This window comes from Myodes glareolus, chromosome 6 (assembly GCF_982192425.1).
Source record: "Myodes glareolus chromosome 6, mMyoGla1.1, whole genome shotgun sequence".
NCBI classification, from domain to species: Eukaryota; Metazoa; Chordata; class Mammalia; order Rodentia; family Cricetidae; genus Myodes; species Myodes glareolus.
Genome location: NC_142031.1, coordinates 23536279 through 23557976, shown reverse-complemented (window position 1 = coordinate 23557976; position 21698 = coordinate 23536279). Strand labels below are relative to the sequence as shown.

The 21698-nt window shown below is 49.5% G+C and overlaps 1 protein-coding gene across 3 annotated transcripts; it reads left to right on the top strand.

Moving 5' to 3' along the window:
- Positions 1 to 606: 606 nt before the first annotated feature.
- On the top strand, positions 607 to 13389 carry LOC125388499 (uncharacterized). Of its 3 annotated transcripts, XR_007228251.3 has the most exons (6): positions 607 to 870; positions 1999 to 2209; positions 2692 to 2814; positions 9760 to 10095; positions 10564 to 10841; positions 11697 to 13389. XR_007228251.3 is itself a non-coding variant. In XM_048416619.3 (5 exons), the coding sequence occupies exons 1-5, from the start codon at positions 724 to 726 to the stop codon at positions 10707 to 10709; spliced, it is 963 nt and encodes a 320-aa protein (XP_048272576.3). In that variant the 5' UTR covers positions 607 to 723; the 3' UTR covers positions 10710 to 13389. The 3 variants fall into 3 exon arrangements, 1 of the variants encoding a protein (XP_048272576.3); XM_048416619.3 differs by having other exon boundaries at positions 10564 to 13389; XR_007228252.3 differs by lacking the exons at positions 1999 to 2209; positions 9760 to 10095 and having other exon boundaries at positions 671 to 870; positions 10564 to 13389.
- Positions 13390 to 21698: the final 8309 nt, after the last annotated feature.

Here is a 21698-nt window from a genome sequence, read left to right as displayed (position 1 = left end):
CGGGATCTATGGAATCTATAAGCAAACACATCAGGGCATGCTGATGTCTGGTCTTTTAAAGACTAGTAGACGAACGCTTTTCTATTTTGCATTGCTAGGGATAGAAGCCAGCACCTGCTGCCAGAAGCACCCATCCTAGTTTTCTCACAGAAGAAAGAGCTCCCATGTAGTTATAAGGAACAGGAAGCCTTGGGGCAACTGTCGTGGCTTTCTCTCTCTTCTGAAGGGCAGGGAAAGCCAAAGGAACGCTCCAGTCCTGGACAAGGCAGTGGGTAGACAGTCTCTGGTCCTGGAGGCCTTGCAGCCTGGGTCAGCCAGTGCATGCATACAGAGGCAATATATGCAACCTTGGTCCCCAAAGTATACCTCGCTAGACACTTACACGTGTGGCCATTGGAACTGTTATGGGTGGGACAGGCAGCTCAGACATGCTGGCGATGGGGTGGATGGTAGAGGCTGTGGACTCCTTTTCTTTCTCTGGTCATGTCTCTCTGCCCTCTAGGGAGATCCTGTGTGAAGGGCTAGTGCTTCCTGCCCCTCCCCAGGTCACTAATGAACCACTCTCTCCCTCTTTCCCTTTTCCAGGATTGGGCCACGGAATCAAAGTCGCTGCAGTGACTCAGGCGTTTCCCATTGCCCAATTCTCGCATCCTCTACGCTCAGCGCCCAAGCTTTTCACGTCCTATTTGAAACTGATAGGAAACCCTCTCATTGTTTCACAACATGGATATTAGCGCCGATGAAGGAAGCGCTCCATCAGATAATCAGCCGGCAGCGAGCTGGCTTCCAGCACCAGCTAGCTACCCGGACTCACTTCTCCACTTCCCTCTTCCCAGGACCCCAGACTCAACACACGCCTGTTCAAGACAGGTAGGGGCTTCTGGCCAGGAGACACTGGAGCTTGGGTCCTCACACCTTCCACTCCCATTTGGAGAGAGAGAGAGAGAGAGAGAGAGAGAGAGAGAGAGAGAGAGAGAGAGGCAGGTTTCTCTTTCTCCAGAGGTCTCTCTGGGAGATAGTCTCTCTCCTCCACTCTCAGTGAGACACTGGGCAGGGCTTGGGGCCGGGAAATCTCTCTGGTTAGTTGCTTTGCCAGGCCCAGCAGCAGAGCCTCCTCTCCTTGGCTTCTTTCCCTTCAGCACGAACCCTGTGGGACTTCTATTTACTGAACACCTACTGTGTAACAGAGGCTGGGCCAAGTTCTTGACCCATCCCATGTAGTTCCTCTGAAGTTCGCCGTTGTTCAGGAGGAAGGGTGCTCCACTTCTCCCGTGGGACCCTCAGACTGCTGCAGTCTGCTGGTGCGGTGTGGGTATGGCTGCTGCCTGTGGCCTGGCTTCTGTGGGCCGGCTCTCAAAGGTTCAGCATCACACGGGGTGTGGGGGTGTGGCCTTCGGTGGGTCTCCTGGACTGCTTCTGTCTGTTTGTCACAGTGCACAAAACAGCTTTGAGGCCAGACCCCCAGATATCCCTGCCACTGTATGGAAAGCTGTTTGGTTCTGACTGCCGCTTCCTCAAGCAGCCAGCACCAAGCAAGAGTAAATCTCTGCCTCCTGGGTTGTTGAAGGCCATGGGTCTGCTCTCCTGGGCTCCTGGGTGGGGTACGCGGACTGAAAGGGGGCCAGGCTTGAGGGGCTCCTGGTCCATTTATAGCCTTGTTTATGTAGGACCCATTTCCATCATCCGAGCAGCGACCTCACAAAGGAATCTTAGTGACACAATTCGTTGGTAAATTGAGAACTTCCTGTCTTTGTTGGGATAGGGTGGGGATGAACAGGAGCGAGTTTCGGGCTCTTAATGAGATGACGTATTTTTTTAATTAAAAAAACTTATTTATTATTTATGTGTGTGTGTGTGTGTGTGTGTGTGTGTGTGTGTGTGTGTTGAAGAGCATGTTCACGTGTGCATGTATGGTCTAGGGTGTATGGTCTAGGGTGTTGTATGCTCATACCACAGCGCTTATGTGGAGGTCCAAAAACAACTTTCTTCTTCTTCCAGAGTTCCTCGAGTCAGGTTCAGGCTGTTAGTTTGGTGGCACCTTTACCTGCTGAGCCGTCTTGCAGATCTGTGAGAGGAGGCATTTTTAAAATCCAGAAACACCGTGTTCAGTGCAGTGTACCTATTCTGAAACAAAACATCAGCTCTGTGGAAGGGACCCCACCCCACACCAGACTCAACACGGGCAACACTGTCTTACTGTCATTACATGGTGAGATGGCAAAACCCGTGTGACTCAGCTGCAGCACGTGGCCCAGGAGGTGCAGGTGGCCTTCTGTGTGATTAAAGGGGTTTCTGGCACCGCATCTGTTTAGCATGGGGGCCTGGCAGAGAGTCCTGATCCAGAGGGTGTGGAGCCAGGCAAGATGGGGTTGGGACAGGAACACAGGCTGTCTCATTCTGCAAAGCAGACTGGGCAGTGAGCTAGTCAGAAAATAAACTCGTGGGAAAAGGGCTTTTAATTTAATATATTTATTTAAGACAGGGTCTCGCTATGTAGCCCTAGCTGGCTTGGAACTCTAAGATCTGCCTGCCTCTGCCTCCTGAGTACTGGAATTAAATGCATGTATCACCATACCCAGACGTTCCAGCAAGGGCCATTGGAACCAGGAGATTCTGTGTTTGAATCCCAGCTTGGCTACAGCCCAGGCGTTTAAGCTAAGGTGGACAATTTTCATTTTCTGGCCTCCACAGGAGCTCATGATGCCAACCAATGTTGTGTGGCGGGGAGCAGCAAGTCTGGGGAGAGACTGGCTCCATCACCTCCAGCTGCCCGATCACAACTTCTAAGGGCCAGGATCTTCAACTCCAAAATAGGTTGGTACCTCCCTAGCACAAGGTCACAGCGACATTGGAAGCTGAGGGGCCTTGATGTGTGATGGTCCCGGCCCTAGACAGATGCTTCCCACCTACTTTTGAATTGATCCCAGTTCCCCTTTTCTGCTAACAACAGCTGACATTCGTTGAGTGTCTGTTCTGGGCCAGGCTTTGTTTCAGTAATTTTGGAGGTAATAATTCACGTCATCCCACAGCCCTGGACAGAGTTTCACTGTCTCCGGGGCACAGAGGACAAAGGGAGGCGATTGAGCCTCTCAAGCAGATTCAGGAGTCCACCTAGTCTGTCTGACTGCCAGGGACTTGCTCAACAGAGACCCAAGCTGCAGGCGCGCAGACTGGCTGGCTGGACAAGCGCCCACGTTCAGTGCGTCCCCTCTGCAATTGGCAGCAAAGCCAGGATGCCCAGTGCAATCTGGCTGAGATCCCAATGCACTTGTGGGCTTGGATGCTTGAAACGTACCCTTTGCTCTTGCCAGTATCATCCACTGAGCCTCTGCAGGCACCGTTCAAACAGCCTCTGGGCAGTCAGTTGTCACCTGTGGCACCCACAAGGCCCTGGATCCTAGAGCTCATGATTGACACAAGGCAACGTGACTGGGAGGTCAACACAGAGGAGAAATATACAGAAGTCAATCGTGGCAGTTCTACCCTCATCCCATAACCAAGGCGGTGACTTCCGGCCAGCGACTGACCTCTGACCTCTTCTTTCCTGATTCTTAACAGGAAGTCTCTCAAGATTCCCAGAGCAATTCTGTCACAAAATTGCTCTGCTTATTGTGACTAGAGCTAGAGACACTGTTTATATCAATGGGAAATGGGTTAGAAGAATTACATCCAAAAAGAGAGCGCATGAATGAGACGAAATGTAAAAGGCCATGGAGCTGCTGGCCAAATCTCTCCCAAGAGCCAGGGGCTCCAGCTGCCGATGAGCTGTGCCCTTTGGTAGGACTGGAGGGTGGAGAGAGGGTGATGCGGTCTCAGGGGTAAGGGAGAGGCAGTGGTGGGGGTGCTGGGTCTCAGAGCACATCTTCAGAACCATTTCTTCATGTCGTAGTCTGAGAGAGTGGTAAATCAGTGGCCACACTGTTAAAGGGACAATGTGTGGCAGGGCGTGTGTTTCCTATGAAGCACGGCCCCTCGAACTGGGATGTAAGGTCACCAGGACACTAGTGATGATCTTTCAGAGCCCACTGTGTGTGTGTGTGTGTGTGTGTGTGTGTGTACAAAATTTTGCATTAGCCTTTATTTATAGATTTTTCCAATTCTAACCACATTCTAGATGCTTCATTCTGGAAGAGAGCTTTTTTTGTTTTGTTTTGTTTTGTTTTGTTTTGTTTTCTGAGACAGGGCTTCTCTGTGCAGCCCTGGCTGTCCTGGAACTCACTTTCATAGACCACGCTGGCCTCAAACTCAGAGATCCTCCTGTCTCTGCCTCTCAAGCGCTGGGATTAAAGGTGTGTGTCACCGCCACCCGGCAGGGAGTTTTGTTTTTAAACTTACATTTGTTTATGTGTGTGCATGTGTGAACTCGCGTGTGTGCATGCCACAGCACCTAGGTGGAGGTCAGAGGACAATTGCAGGAGTCGTCTCCTCTCACGTGGGGCTCAGGGATCAAATTCAGGTCTTCAGTCTTGCCAGCAAATGCCTTTGCTTGCTGAACTATCACCATGCTAGGCAAGGCACTGTTCCACTGAGTCCCTCCCAACCACTTTTCCCTGTTGACTGTATTTTTGAGACAGCTGGTTCTCCAGTTAGGTTTTTATCTCACCCTCCTTCCAAGAACAGAGTGGGCAGAAAGCAAAGAAAAAATAAGGAGGGAGAAACAAGGAGAAGTTTTTTTTTAAAAGATTTTGTTTTATTTATGTGTATATGTGTTTGTTTTGAGTGTATGAGTGTGCCTGTGTGAGTTTATGTGTACCACCAGCACACAGGAGCTGGAAGAGGCCAGAAGAGGGCGTCTTATCTCCTGGAACTGGAGTTACAGGTGGTTGTGAGCAACCATGCGGGTGCTGAGACAAAGCCTGGGTCCTCTCCAAGAGCAGCATGTGCTCTTAACTGCTGAGCTGTCTCTCTGGTCCCAAGGAAGAGTTTCATTTGCCACAAGGCAGTCAATCCAAACAGGTAGGTAGAACTTTCTAGAGCCTTTAGTGGCAGCAAGGTGCCGACCAATGGAGGTTCCAAGTATCACAGCACTAAGCTTTCAGAGAGCTGGAGGAGCAAGGTTGCAGGTCTTTGGCCTTTTCAACAAGTGTCTAGGAGCCAAGGACCAAGAAGCTGGACTGAAAACCAACCAAACAAGCAAGCAAATCAGTGTGTGTGAGTGTACATGTATGTGTGCACACAAGCACACGTGCGCATCCTTGTATGTGTATATGAATGCATGTGTACATGTGCGTGTACATGTATGTGTGTACATGCATGCTGTGTTATAATAAGCCTGGTGGGAAGATTGATGGTAGGATGCCGTGGCTATGTCTACCTCAACATGTGGTCAGGGCCACCTCTCCTCATCTGTGACCTGATATGGTTACTGTCCCCTCCATGCGGACTCCTCTTTTTCTTTTGTTTTGCTTTTGCTTTTGGCAACATTATTGGATTATATAAGCACTTTATGACGTCATCTCATCTTTAAATATAAGGGTATGTAGGCTAAAGAAATTCTTTCTTTGTTCACATTCATAATGTCAGTGCTCTCCAAATATTGTAGGGTGGCAACAAGCGAGAAGTGGAGAGGGAAGGGGAAGAGCAGGTGACTAGTCAGGTTTTCCCAGCTAGGACTTCACTGCTGTGAGGAGGTGAGGAAACACAGAGTTATTTTTGTTGTCTTTTCATCGTTACCCTGGGTTTAGTCATGCTCACGACATCAGCCCAGCAGCTAATTCAGAGCTAGAATTCAGATGCTCTCCGCTGTGCAAACAATGAATCTACAAACGTCCTTATTCCCTTCCACGGCAATCTCGCAATGACTCGTAAAAATTAGAAGGGGGCACGCCTAGTAAATTTGTTTGCAGTGTTTCAAGGTAAATATGTTGCCATGGTGACTAAGCTCTAGATTCAACAGAACACCGAAAACTTGAAAGTTTCTTTTTTTTAAAGGCAAAGAAATAAAGATCACCAGAGAAAAAGATTAATTAGAGTTTAGATATGAACTAAATCAATAGTAACTCAATTATTTATAGAGATCTAATAAAAAGCCAAAACAGGTGCTGGGCTGTTTTGGGGGTAGTCAGTCAGTGCCACCCCTCTCTGAGGTCCCTGCCACCAAACCCTTAAGAGTTCCTTTGATCCAAGCTGTTGCACATTTAAGAGACACTTTAACCCAGTGGTTCTCAGCCTTCCTAATGCCGCACCCTTCAGTCCAGCTCCTTGTGTTGTGGAGCCCCAAACCATGAAATTATCGTCTTTGCTACTTCATCACTGCAATTCGCTACCATTATGAATCTTAATGCAAATCTCTGTTTCCGGGGGTCTTAGGCCACCCCTGTGAAGGGGTCGTTGTTTCACTCACAAAGGGTCGTGACCTACAGGTTGAGAAACACTGCTTTAACCATTTCCAGGCAATAAATAGGCCACGTCTCACTGTGTGGATGCAGAACTCTTTACTCTTTCATGCCAGACTCCTTATCTGTAAAACAGGGAGACTGGACCCCCACCACCACCACACACACACACACACACACAAGGGTACTGGTGAGCTGCCCTGGCTCTAAGCATGGTGTGCAAAGGGCAGAATGAGGCTTGCAGTTTTCCCTCCTGCTGCAAACTGAGTTCCAATGGAATTATTTGTAAAACATGGGAACGATTTGTTAAAACGCCCCCTAGGGGCTGCAGGGTGACAGTAAAGCTTCAGAAACCATGGTAAGGTGAGCACAGATCTATCTCTGTTATGACCCTGAACACTAGCCGGGCCCCAAGGTCCACATGGGGAGAGCAGGATGGTCAGGCAGCAGCCTGTCAGTCAGCCTGGTGGCCTGGGCACCCTGGATGGATCTCTACCGTGTAGGCTGTAGGACATCTGGGTCCGTTGGATACAGGAAGCTTTTAGGTACCAGAAACCAAAGCTTCCCTCTGGTCACTTTCGTTGGTTCCTGTGAGTATGTCTGCTGTTTCACAGGAAAAGCCAAAGACTCAGAGGCACTGGTCAGGCCTAAGGATGGAATATCAGGCAGGCAGGAGACAGAGCAGACCAATCACTTAGTGCCCAGAATGGGCATGGTAGAGGAGTTTGATTCCAGACAGCCTGCCTGCAATGAAGGTAGATTAGCATCAATCACAGTTCAACCTCTCATGCAAATAAAGAATTGTGTTTCTACCAATCACAGGGGAGGTGCCTCCCACCAGGCCTGGGGAAAAGTGGCCCCAGGAATTCATGGAGGCTTGTGATTCCAAAAAGTTAAAAGAAAACGTCCAAATGGTTTGAAGCAGTTGCTGCTGGGATGGGGCAGAGTTGTACTGTAGCTACTATGGCTGCTGTGTAGCTTCTAGAAGCTTCTGTGGAATGCTCAAAGTCTGGAGACACCATGTCTGTCTGAACCAGGTGCTTGATGGTCAGTTCAAGGCCTTGGGCACAAGGAAGTGTGTAAAAGCAGTCAGTGGGGGACTCAAATTGCTCTACCCCAGCATCTTAGATTATGTAAAGGAAAAGTGAACATTTGAGCCAGACACCCCTGGGAAAAGTTGGGTCATTTTACTCATCCTGGTTTGTTTGCTTTTGTCTTGGAGGTATTAGAACTGTGTCCCCGGGCCTCGCACATGCTAGGCAAGGACTCTACCACTAATTAGTGTCCCAGACCCTAGTTTATTCCTTTGTTGGGACATTGTCCTCAATGTAACCCCAACTCTATCACATGGCAGCCCTGAAGACCCTCCTAATACAGCTCAGCCTGCACACCCCTTCTGACCTGGGAGTTGCCAGTGTCCTCTATTGGATTAGGGAGAAGACACAAGGTTGGTGGAGAGGATGTAGGGGAGGGTGTAGGTGCAGAGAGAGGGTATATGGTGCAGGGGGGGGGTGTACGGTGCAGAAGGGGTTGTGAGATGCAGAGATGGTGTAAGGAGCACAGAGGCTGCTCCCTTCAACTTCTCAGAGACCAATTGCACCAGCTCTGCAAATCAGATGGCTCAGAATCTTCCTGACAGAGTTGCAAGAGTGCACAGCATGCTGGACTGCTTAGCCAGGGGCACTGCCTGAGACACACTGCAGGCTGGGGAAGGTGGGGATGGTGGGGCTCTAGGGCTGTCCATATTGAGACTGGCTTTGTGGCCAGTGGTCGTGGGCTTCCAGCCAGCTAGATGCAGCTGGGCTCCAGGGACATTAATCAAGAGCACGGCGACCTTGCCCGCTTGCTACAGCCTGCTAGCAGGAAGTATTCCAGAAGCACCTGCTTCCTGCGGCCTACAGAAGCTCCAGGACCAGCTGGAGGTGGCAGCCATGCCGTGGCAGTTAGGGTTAGGAAAACGGTTGAGTTCTGATCAATTGCACAGTGCTGGGTTCTGTCATGGCACCTCAGACACTGTGAGCTCACCAGCTCTACTCAGACACCCCTGGAACATGGGCATACTCACTAGCACACACTCAAACACATAAGCCACATGTGTCTTCACATGAACATACGCTATACCACACACCTTCACACACACATACACCTTAGGCACATATACAACACCACACAATACCACACATGTGCACGACCCCACATACACACCACACATGCCCTCACACATGCATACAACGCTGCACACTCACACAGACACTATCAGTTTCACATACAGCACACATTTACACAGACATACTCTTCCAGCTTCTTCCCTTGTACGCATACCCCATGCCACACCACATACACCATACACACACACAAGGACACAGAAGTCTACAAACACACACACACACACACACACACACACAGGATGCCCCCCCTGAGAGGACTGTAAAGTCAGCTTTTCCTCTGGACTCCGGTCTCCCTGCTCAGGTTTGACTGGGGAGATCAGCTTAAGCCTTAGCCCTGGGCCTGCAGTCTGCGTGGGCTGCAGTGCTATGGAAGTGGACCTGGGCCAGGCCTCCAGGCTGAATACCAGGCATTCCACGGCACTGCAGTCTGAGTGATTTGTCTCTCCCCTGCCTCAGACTCCTTTGGTAAAGAATAGACCTGACCAGCAGCCCGCGCTCCCCACAGGTGAAGTTCAGAGCAATCCCAGTGCAGAAAAGAGACGGCACTTGTCTTAAAAACTGCTAACAAACCAGAGCACCCCAAAGCTTGCTAGTGAAAGTCGTGCACCTTCTTCAAGACTCTTCTGGAAATCACAGTTGGTCAGTTCTCACAGACGCCTTTCCTTGAGGCCTGCTGCAAAGCAGAGGGATTTAAAGACGGGAGAAGTTAGGTCATTCTCGGGGTGTCACCCAGCCAGCTGGAGTCAGAGTTCTCCTGGGGGACCCATATGACAACAACCAGTGTGTTGTCCATCAGCTGGCTCTGGGGCATGTATACTGGATGGGGTCAGAAAGCACAGGCTGTGGTTTTGGTTGTGGTGTGGTATGGTCACAGGAAACTGGGGGGCTATGTGTAACTTCAGTCCACACAGCCTGTCCAGCTGGATAGGCTTCAGTGTCTCCACGGCTCCAGCGTGGCCTGGGAGATGTAGTGGCGCCGTGGGTGGAGGTGCCCGGGGAGGGTGGGGGCAGCACCATGGGGCAGTGCTCAGCTTGGACCCTCCGGGGACTTCCCGAGATCTTGCTCTGGCCACCACCCACCCTGTGCAGGTCCCCAGAACTTGAGGGCTGCCTCAGAACAAAGCGTTCTGCAGGAATTCCGGCCCGCAGTGCATTGTGGTGCTAGGCACACTGCCAGCCACAGCCCCACCGGCAGGCTCACACTGTGGAGCCAAAGGCTGTGTGGACCCCTGACTCAGCTACCCCTAATTCCACAGCTGCTTCTACGCTTGCCTCCCCTCTTCCCTTCCTGTTCTCCTCTGGCTTTTCCTGGACCACTGCCAGTGAGGGCACGAGGGCAGCTTCCTGGTGCCCGACTTGGGACTGTTACGGCGAGAGCTTCCTTCCTGAACATCACATCTGCTGGTCCTCCTCCTCTGTGGCCCTGAGAAGCCAGGCAACAGCTGGGTGCCCAGGAGGGGCCCATCCTCAAGTGACCAGGCACAAGACCCCAAGACTCCGTCAACATGAGGCTGGGTCATGGGAACCAGGGCTGTCTTCTGGGCTGGACAGCCGCTACAGGGCCACAGTGACCTTCAACACTAATCACCCTTGTAACTACCCCATCTTCCTAACTGCACCAGCTCTCAGGCTCCCTGCCCCCTCACTCCAGCTGCTCCCTAGACTTTATTTTCAGCCAGTAGGATACTATGTGGCCAGAATCCCCCTTCTGATCCACCTTTCCAGGGTCCCATGTAGCTCAGGGGAAAGCTGAGTACCCTCCACCTTCCACTGGACCACCAGCTTCCCCACATCCCCAAATCTATCATATGTAACTGCCTGGGGCCTTTGCACACCACACACCTGCCTGGGGCCTTTGCACACCACACACCTGCCTCCGGGCCTTTGCACAGCAAACACCTGCCTGGGGCCTTTGCACAGCACACACCTGCCTGGGGCCTTTGCACAGCACACACCTGCCTGGGGCCTTTGCACAGCACACACCTGCCTGGGGCCTTTGCACAGCATGCTCCTGCCTCAGACTTGATATGTTCATTTACTTTTCTGTTTCTTTGAAACAGGGTCTCATCCCAGGTGGAGTTCAAACATGTGCAGAACCTTCCTGCGTTATCCTTCCAAGTTCTGGGGTCACAACAGATGTCAAGTCTCCTGGCCCACCTCAAGGGGAATGCACGGCCGCTGTCTTTTCCTGGGACACTTCTACTGAGAGTCCAGGAGGCGTGGTAGCGCCCCCGTAGCTGTCACTGTGGAGAGACACTGTCAGGGACAGTGATGAGGATGCATACGCTGCCTGTGGGAGGTTCTGTAGGCAGTCAAGGTGAGCTCGAGGACTCCTGAGGTATTGTTGGCAATCCTGTGGTACTGTGGCTCTCAGGTCTCAGTGACAAGCCTTGATGGACCACCATTATTTCTTCTCTTTCTAACTCCTCCTGACTCCCCCCCACCCCTCTGGGAGCCTAACCACCCTTAGCCTACACTGAACAATAAGATTTGACTGGCCAGGTCCCCATTTGGCTCTGGAGGTCATTGCAGTCATAGTTAGCCCATGCCCTGCCTTGTCCTGCTCACAGCCACACGTTTAGAGACAACGTTAGCCAAAGACATCCCTGTTCCTGGTGATCTCTAGGCTGAGGAGACATGAGGGCTGGGGCTGCTGCAGCCATCTTGTCCCAGGAGGAAAGTGAAGCCATAGAAGTGAGCCAAGAGGGGGAACTGAGCTGAGCGGAAGGAATGGTATTTAGGTGTCTCTTGACCTGAGCAAAATGTGTCCAGATTTCTGCTGCCCATCAGTCTATAGAGCTGAGCTAGTCAGGCCAGGCTCTGTTACCTGATTCGGAGAGCTATTGACCTGGAATGTGTTGTGGGGTGGGGGCTCTGAAATTTCTTCCTTGACCCCTGCCTTCTCTTCCCTCAATGGCGGGACACCATACTTGCTTGATTCTGCTCTCCCCTTGGGACTTGTCTTCTGTACTCTGTGACTCCTGACAGCATGTGTGTTGGTCCAGCCTCACAGGGAACAGAACACAGGTCACCCAAGTTTGAGCACGTCACCCGACATTGGCCACGTTAATGGCAAGGGCCTCATTAGTGATCCCGGACAGTTGCCATGTTGACGAAGCATGGGCTTGGTTATCTGGAAGCTCCCGTAGACCCATCCCTTCTCCACCCTGACCTCTCCTCCAACTTTGTCCAGGGTTCTGCTCATCAGTCTCATGAAGAACCTGCAGCCACGATGACCAGAGATGAACCAAGTTTTGGCCTGAAAATCCATTTCCCTCAAGCTGGACTTACCCCTCCCCAAAGAAGTCTTCCTTGACCACCAGCCCCTTTTATTCCGGTCCTCCTATCTCTCCACCCCTGCCCACAGACATCAGCTAGGGAATTTCTTTGCCTGGAGGTCAGTCCAGCAGGCCACTGAGCTGTGTCTCTCCTGTCGTGTGCCGTGCTTCTCCTGGAACTCAGGGCAGAAGTGAGCAAACCCAGCAAACATGTGGGTCTGCTGTGCACCCGGGAGGGAAGACGTGGTGGCTCCAGGCCTGCACCGTGGATTATGAGGAGACTCAGAACAGGGTAGCTCAACCTTAGCTGGTTCAGAATGACAGCACCTTCCTGCTTTCCTCAGGAGCAGTGGGGACAGACCTGGCCTCCACCTGCTGGCCACACTCAGGGCTGAGCTCTCGGAAACATGGATCTCTCAGTCTGTGACTGGAAATTTTCTTTTGGAGATGTCAGAGCGCCGGCTCACTGCCGCCAGAAGGAGGTGACTGTGCCGTATGCGTGTCCAGCTCTTCTGTTCTCCCTAAGGCCCTGTCACCCTTGGGCCCACTTCTAAATGTCTTGCCTGTGGAGCACTCAGGTCATAGGTGACAGAGACCCAAGCACTCCCCAAAGCTTGCTTCAGGTGTGGGTGAATCCAGGGGCTTAGCTGGGGTCACCAAACCAGTCTGTTCTGGCTGCTTGCATCTGTCCTTCTATGGAGTCCACCCTTATAAAGACTTCCCAAAAGTGACAAATTTGTCCTGAACTCTGTCAGATATTTCTAAGGACATTGTCTGTCGAAGCCCTGACATCTGGCCCCATAAGACAAGCTGGGATGGCATTTGTGCCCGTGTGGCTGATGCTGGGGTCTGAACCCTTATATGAGGCCTGGAGGGTCCAGGGCATGAATAATGAAAGCATGGACAGACGAAGGGAGACGACCAAACTTGTGAATCACTCAGTGTCATCTGTGAGAAGCAGGAAGAGGTGACAGTCCCTCCGAAGGCTCACCATGACTGGAGCTAGCCTGGGAGGGATCTGGAGGGGACTTGAGGCCAGAGGCTTTAAGTAGGCCAGCTCTTTGTTACTGTAACAAAACCCTAAGAACCAGCAACTTAGGGAAGAAAGGTACAGCTAGGCTCTGTGCCAAGGGTCAGCTTTTCCTCTGAAAGCTGGGAGGCAGGCGCTGGGTGGAGCTGTGCGTCTTCCTATTACCCTCTTATGAGATCACTCCAGTGGACATGTGTGTAACACAATTGACAAAAACCGAGAGACAGATATTGGGGTTCAACCTGAAGGTCAGAAAAGCAAAGCAGCCAGCCACTGGCTCTTACGTCTACCTCAGTCCAAAATGGTAGTCCTGCCTCCAGAAATCTCAGAATGAGACTGTGTCTGAGAGCTGTCTCCTCCCGTTTTATAATCTTCTCTAGGGCTGGGATTAAAGGCGTGCACCACTCCTGCCCTGTTTCTATGGCAAACAAGTGTGGCTACTGGGATTAAAGGTGTGTGTCACCACTGCCTGGTCTGTAAGGCTGACTAGTGGGGCTGTTTTACTCTCTGAACTTTAGGCAAGCTTTATTTATTAAAACACAAATAAAATACCACTGCACATGTGAGTGAGACTCTAAGATCTCTAGTGACCTAGGGTCCTGCTTCCAAAGGTCCCACAGCACCTCCTGATGATGCACTGAGAACCAGGCCCTGTTCTTTCCCTTAATCATTAAGCTGGGGATAGCAGCCTGGGAGGTTGGTGAGGCTTGACTCCTGTGTGTGCGCTCGGGACTTCAAAGTTCAGGTGTGTGCTAGCTGCCCTCATATCTCCACCATTCACAGGAAGAGATCAGGCTAGGTCACCCTGGAGATGCTCCCTCAGCATCCCTGCAGTGGACATGGCTGTGTGGGGAGCCTGTGCCCTTCCCATCTCTTCCTCATCTTGTTGCTTTGATGAGCCACCTGGACCATGAAGATGGCAGAGTAGAAGGCTGGAAGGGTCAGCTCTCAGTGTGCCCCTATTACTCTTGTTTGTTTGTTCTTTTCTCCCCTTTATTTATATGTGTAGTGGGTGTTCTGCCTGTATATTTGTGCACCATGTGCATGCAGTACCTACAGAAGCCAGAAGAGGGCACCAGTCCTGTACGACTGGAGTTACAGGTGTTTTTGAGCCACCATGTGGGTGCTAGGAGTCAAACTGGGCCCTCTGGAACAGCATCAAGTGCTCTTAGCTGATGAACTAGCTCTCCAGCCCCTTGTTTGTTGATAGATCTCCTGGTGTTTTCCATGTGACACAGACGTCTGGGAGGTACCCACAGGGTGGTCTGTTCCCAGCTGCTCATGGTACTTTGTGTCCAGCATCTTTCCTGCCAACCACGCCCTTGGCATCTCCCCATTCTCTCCCTTTGTTGTCTCCCTGTCCCCTACTCCCTTTTAGCTGCTGTAGAAGGGTAACTTCTAGAGAGAACAGAGCTCAGCTACCCCACAGAGGATCCTCCTGGGCCACACGGAGGGCCTGACAGATCACATGCTGTTGAAAATATTAGGCTGTGTTGTTCTGGTTCTTGATAGGGTCTTACTTTATAGCCCAGGCTGACGTGAAACTCTATAAACTTCAAGCCGGAGTTAGACATAAGGCAATCTTCCTGCATGAGCCTAGGAAGAGTAACCCTCCACCACAGTCTGCCTGCTAACGGTCTCCTGATGACGGCTGCCTCTTCTCCCAGGCCTGTCCACAGCTCTACCCTCAAGGCATGCAGGCAATGGGCCTCAGCACCAACCCTGCCCTCTGCCCGGCATGTGCCAGGAAGTGTGGCGGGTTCCCCAGGTCGGGAAGGGGAGACCAGCGGCTGGTGTGGAGGCTCCCAGGCCTCTGGGCTGTCCTTCCAGGAACTCCCAGCCCCTTCCTGCCTGGCTTCCTGCCGAAGCCCTTCCTGGAAACCCGACCCACCCAGCCCCCCATACAGGGGCAGTGTTTCCACAGTGGCGCACCAGGACCGCACAGGCTGGGAGGGCGCTCCCTTTCACTTTCCATATGGAGTTTGGAAAACAGCTTGGTGGTCAGGAGAACCATACCATGGCCTCGAACTAGGAAGTCCTTCATTATCACTGTGAATCTAAGGTATCTGTTCAAGGTTTTATTTTCTCGCTGAGCTATGGGCTCCACAAACTGGAACCTTCTCGACTTTTTCGGCTCAGTCGCTACTTGGAGCTTGTGCCAGCCTCTGGGGGAATCTGAGCCTCCTGGAATGAGGGTGGACCAGATACCCAGACAGCAAACACTCGGGAAGTAGGGAAGATTGAACCTGACCAGAGAGGAACTCGGCTTTTGCAGTTTGCTCTGTCCAGCAGTGTCATCTAGTTGCCAATGACAGGCAACCTAGATTAAAAAAAAAAAAAGTTTGCCATTGAAATCTACCAGCTTCAGGAACGGTTGACTCCAGGGTCCTTTGTTTGTTTCTTTCTCTGGAACATGATTAACAATTTCAGTGGGATTGGAAGATTTCCCTTTTCCCATTAGTTCCAGAAAACAAAACAAAACAAAACAAAACAAAAACAGATCACCAGGCCAACTGAATGTACTGGGCATGCCCCCAGCCCTGAATCCACCATAATGACCCTTGCCAGGCAGGACCACAGTCTGTGCATATTGGAGAGCTGATGTTATCCCAACACCCTAAGGAATTCTCCTTTAAGGAAGGAGAGGGGTAGAATTGTTAGCCACTGTCCTGTACATTTTCATAGCTGAATATGGGGACATCTAGCTGGAAAAGTGGGGACGTTTGTCAAACAAGCACATTTTTTCCCTATAAGAAGCTAGAAGGAAGGGCTGGTTGCCATGGTGAATGACTTTAATCCTTGCACTTGGGAGGCAGGTGAATCTTTGAGCTTGAGGTCAGCCTGGTCTACAAAGCAAGTTCTAGGACAGCCAGGACCACACAGAGAAACCCTGTGTCAAAAAGCTTAAAAAGAAGGAGGAAGAGAAGGAGAAAAAGAAAAGGAGGAAGAACCTGGAAGGAAGGGTGTATTGCTCTTACCCAATGTCCTAGTACATCTCCTGTTGTTTTAACAATACCCGAAGCGGAGTCTTTATGAAGAAAAGATGTTTATCTAATGCACAGTCCCAAAGGATCTTCTGGGACAGAACCTCCATCTCCAAACAAACTCAAGCTTTTTTAAAAATGTATTTATTCTACTTTTGAGTATTTTGAGATCACCTGTATCACATGTGTGCCTGGTGTCTGTGGAGGCCAGAATGGGGCACCAGATCCCCTGGAACTGGAGTTATATATAGATAATTGTGAATACCATGTGGGTGCAGGGAAACTAGCCCTGGTACCCTACAAAGCAGTAAGTGTTCTTAACACTTATTGTTTGCTCCCAATAATGACATGGAAACTTAGTAATTATAAAACCTCTGCCGACAGCTTAGACTTATTACTAACTAGCTCTTACAACTTAAATTAACCTATTTTTATCAATTTACTTTTGGTCTCATGGCTTTATTGCTTTTCCTCTGTACTGTCCAAGCTGCTTCCTCCATCTGGCTGGCGATTCCCCCTTCCTCTTCCCAGAATCCTGTGTGTCTGAAAATCTTGCCTAGCTATTGGCCATTCATATCTTTATTAAACCAATCAGAATGACACATCTTCACATGTACAAAAAAATTATTCCACAACACCATAGCTCATTCTTGAGAAAACAGATCACTCTCAGAGACCAAAATCACTCCCTTGTGGAGGCCATGCCCAATGACTTGTTTCTCTTGCCATGAACTCTTCTTGGGGTCCTATCACTCTGAACATGGCCACTGGGGACCAAGCTTCCAGCTATGACCCTTTAAGGAAACCACACCTTGCAGTGAAGTGTTGTGCGAGTAGATCTGGGAAGGATTCCTGGAGGGCAGGGTGCAAATTGTGGCAGGCACTCTGTGACACAGGGAATGGCGGAAACTGCCTTGGGTGCTGAGTAGGGAGGGGCAGCTGGCCCTCCTTGGCACCCTCATCGTCATGGAGGTTGGAGAATGACAGATGGGGGCAGCTGTGTCACCAGTGAGAGGAGTTCCTACCTCTTCATGTGTGTTTGGATCCCAGATCAGTTACCACTGTGGGCATTGGTGAGTGGCTCACCCCTTTGAACTTTTCTCACACTTTTGTCTATCTCTGGGAGATTGTGAGAATTGACAGTGTATGCCTAGGTGCAAGGTGATCCTGGCACTCCACAGGGCTGGGGACACCTAAGGCTATAGTTAGTGCTCTGGCCTGGGTAATCTGTATACAGGGAGTTCTGGATGAACCACATCCCTTGTTTCTTCTGGGAATGGTTCAGACCCTGGTGATTTCCAGTTGCAGTTGGCAAGTGGAGGGCCTGTGAGGACATGGCTTGGGACATTTCAGATATTGTTAGAAAGCCCTAATCCCAAGCAAAATTTTATTTAACATTTTATTTAACAATTTAAAATGCAAGTCATAAACTCAAGCAGTAATTTTTAAAATCTAACTGGGTGGATTGAATGGGAACAGCCCCTAAAGTATCGTTCATATATTTGAATGCTTGACTTTCAGTTGGTGGACTCTTAGGAAGGGTTAAGAGGTGTGGCCCTGTTGGAGGAAGTGTGTCACTGGATGTGGGCTTTGAGGTTTCAAAAGACCAAGCCAGGGGCACGCTTTGAACCCCAGCACTTGAGAGGCAGAGGCAAGCGGGTCTCTGTGAGTTCAAGGCCAATCTGGTCTACAGAGTGAGTTCTAGGACAGCCAGGACGTTCACAGAGAGAAATCCTGTCTTAAAAAAACAAACACAAACAAAGACCAGGCCCAGTCTCTGTTCTCTCCCTGTCCTTTCCCTGCCTCCCACACTCCTCTCTCTGCTTCCAGGGGCAGATCAGTTTGTCAGTTCTCAGTACTGCTCCCACCACACTCTGCCATGATGATATCGGACTCACCCTCTGAAACTGTAAGCAGTCCCCCAACTAAATGCTTTTTTTTTTAAGTTTCTTGGTCATGTTGTCTCTTCACAGCAACAGAACAGTAACCAAGACGGTAATTTGATGAACTAGAAATATGGCCCAGTTGGGAGAGTACTTGCCTAATGGTAGCACACGTGTAATCTCAGCACTTGGAAGGTGGAACAGGGAGGTCAATAGTTCAAGGTCATCTTTATCTTCAGGGTGAGTTCAAGGTTAGCTGGGGCTACCTTAGAACTTATCTCAAAAGCAAAACAAAACAAAATAAACCACACCCTCCCCCAGTTGACACTAGCTAGAATTATCTGAGAGGAGAAACTTCAGTTGAGAAAATGCCATATTGCCTGAGGTAGGTGGGTAGCACATTTTCTTGACTAATGATTGATGTGGGAAGGCCCACACCACTAGGAGTGGTGACACCTCTGGGCAGGTGGTCTGTGCTTATATAAGAAAACAGATTAAGCAGCATCCTCCACGGTCTCTGCTTCAGATTTTGTCCCCAGGTTCCTGCTAGAGTCCCTGCTCTGACTCCCTTGATGAGGGGCTGTGGTCTAGAAATTGGTGAGAGCGTGGAAGCTGCTGCCTTTGTGTGACACAGCTGGCAGTGTGAAGCTGCTATCCTCGTGTGACACAGCTGGGAGTGTGAAGCTGCTATCCTCGTGTGACACAGCTGGGAGTGTGAAGCTGCTGCCCTCGCATGCTGTGAGTGTGAAGCTGCTGCTCTCACGTGTTGTGAGTGGGAAGCTGCTATCGTCACATGACACAGCTGGGAGTGGGAAGCTGCTATCCTTGTGTGACACAGCTGGGAGTGGGAAGCTGCTATCCTTGTGTGACACAGCTGGGAGTGGGAAGCTGCTATCCTTGTGTGACACAGCTGGGAGTGGGAAGCTGCTATCCTCGTGTGACACAGCTGGGAGTGTGAAGCTGCTATCCTCATGTGACACAACTGGGAGTGTGAAGCTGCTATCCTCGTGTGACACAGCTGGGAGTGTGAAGCTGCTATCCTCGTGTGACACAGCTGGGAGTGTGAAGCTGCTATCGTCACATGACACAGCTGTGAGTGTGAAGCTGCTATCCTTGTGTGACACAGCTGGGAGTGGGAAGCTGCTATCCTCATGTGACACAGCTGGGAGTGGGAAGCTGCTATCCTTGTGTGACACAGCTGGGAGTGGGAAGCTGCTATCCTTGTGTGACACAGCTGGGAGTGGGAAGCTGCTATCCTCGTGTGACACAGCTGGGAGTGGGAAGCTGCTATCCTCATGTGACACAGATGGGAGTGGGAAGCTGCTATCCTCATGTGACACAGATGGGAGTGGGAAGCTGCTATCCTTGTGTGACACAGCTGGGAGTGGGAAGCTGCTGCCCTCACATGATACAGCTGGGAGTGGGAAGCCGCAGCCATTTGGAAACAGGCCACTGCAATACAAAGGTGTAAGAGACGGCTCAGTGGTTAATAGAGAAGCTTACTGCTCTGTAGAAGACTGAAGTTCAGTTCCCAGCACCCACATCAGGAGGCTTACAACCACTGTTACACCAGATCCAGGAGCTACAATACATCTGGTCTCTGTGGACTCCTACATTTATGTGTGCAACACACACACACACAAAAAAAAATTCAAAAGAAATCCTGAAGTCAGCAGTGATGTCTCCATCATTGATCCCCCACTTGAGTAGCAGAGGCAGGAAATTCTCTGAGTTCAAAGTCAGCCTGGACAACAGAGCAAGTTCTAGGACAGTCAGGGCTACACTAAGAAATCCCATGTCCAGAATCAAAAAAAAAAAAAAGCCATATTATGTAGGTCTTTGAAGTATTTGAAGAAACACCTATCTAAAATATATCTCTGCATGACCTATGAAAACATATAACATGACTACAAGTTTGATTGTTACAGATGATTACTAACCTGTATTTCTTTGTTATCCTAAATAGTTTTCAAGGATAGAACTTTACATTGTTAAATAAGCTGCACAGGCACAAGATCTTCAACAAGAGTAGAAACATATACACAGTATAACAAAAATAGCCCTAAATTTGTATCAATATTCAAAAATTCATACCAGTGTAAAATATTTGGGACTAGCGGTTGTTAAAAAGCAGACTCAACAATCTACCCTTTTATCCCATCATTTCTATGTACCATATTCCCCCTTTTTCCCTTCAAAAAGAGATCTCTGACTCTAATCTCCTTTGTTTTCCTTTTTTTCTGACCATGGCCAATAATGACTTATAACTAACCCCCCTAAATGATGACAAACATCCATAACCTACCAAATGACCAAAGATCACCCACCTCATCTCTTGGGAATGTGGATGTCATTGTCTCTATATTGCTTCCTGTTGTCTAGGAGCAGCGACATCTTTAGGTGACCCTGAGAAAATCAGGATGATGGTCACGTCCTGGGAGAGCTGGTTGTTGTCTAGTCTTGGTGTGGCGGGAAAGTATATGGCTTATTTGAAGTCTGGCTGGAGTAGTCTGTGAGGCTGGACCATCTCAGCTAACAGCTTTGAAATTGTTTTGGATGTAGAATTTTGAGGAAATGGCAACAGAAGTGTTCTGAGAGGCTGAATTGCTTAGGCTACTTGTCTTCATTGGTGTCTGGTCTTTTTGTTCTGAAAACACACAAGCTTTTAAAGGTAACAAATATCTGTATTAGCACAAGTATAGAGTGTGCCGTGTGTATAAGTCAGCTAAAGATGATTTTTTTGTTTTATATCTGAGCAGGTAAAAAGCATATGTTAACTTTATATATTCATTTGGACTGCATAGCCAAATTGTAATAGAAATCTCTGTCCATCCATATGGAAGGATGGCATGTAATAATAAGTCAGGAGGACTCTGTAGCCAATAAGATTTATCATGTCTCATCCAGTCTCAGAGCTGTTCCCATGTAGAGGGGTCAGCATACATGTCACCTGTCCTGTGGTCTTTCTTGGCTTCTTTGTTTATATGTCGGTAGCTAGGATTTTCAGGACATCTCCTGCAATTAAATCTGAACTTTATTAATTTTGATTTGGTTTGTTTGTTTTTTGAGACAGTATTTCTCTGCAGCTTTGGAGCCTGTCCTGGAGCTCACTCTGTAGACCACGCTGGCCTCAAACTCACAGAGATTCACCTGTCTCTGCTGAGATTAAAGGCGTGTGCCACCACTGCCTAGTTTTTTTTTCAAGACAGGGTTTCTCTGTATAGCTTTGGTGCTGTCATTTTGAAGAGAATAACAACTGTTTGTGTCCTGTGTAATCAAAGGCATAACCTCTTCCCCAATGTAATATATTTTCTGACTTCCATTTTTAAATAAAGACATTTTAAATATATATACATTGGTTTAATTTAGCAGTTGTCTCTCAGACAACAAACCATTGTCTCTCAGAAGCTATTGTTTTTGGTACATTTATTTTTAAAAAACTCAAAGTTAACAAAGTACCATACAGGATCCAGACACCCTGTTTATTTCTCATCCTTACATGGCTTATTTTTCTTACTATTACTTTACTCTCTCTTTAAAGACTTTGCTATTGTTTCTAAACTATTTTTTTTCTGTGACTGTCTATACCCATTTCTTACTGTGCCTGTTTAGAGGTTTTCTCAATCTGGACCACTTTACAGCACACCTGTAGCCCTCTCTGACCACATGAGCCAAGCCTTAAACCCGCAGCTCGGCTCTAGCCATGCTGGTGGCTGGCTCTGTTACTGCTTGGGTCCATGAAAGCCAAGCCTTACGCCAGCAGCACCAGCCAGGAGCAGGACTGACCTGCCCCAGCTCTAGGAACTTGCTGAGTGCATGATATTCCGACCGCAAGGGCTCGCTGTGCCGCAGCTGCACCTCTGTAAACTGCAAGTGCTGGGTTACTAGGAAGCCCTGTCTGCTTTTCTTGTTTGCTTGTTTGTTAGAATTCTCAGGCCCTAGGTGGAAATAGTGCCTGGAGGTTGGGGGCCATATATAACGAGTCTTTTTCTGTCCCACCAGCCAGCTCCCCAACAATGA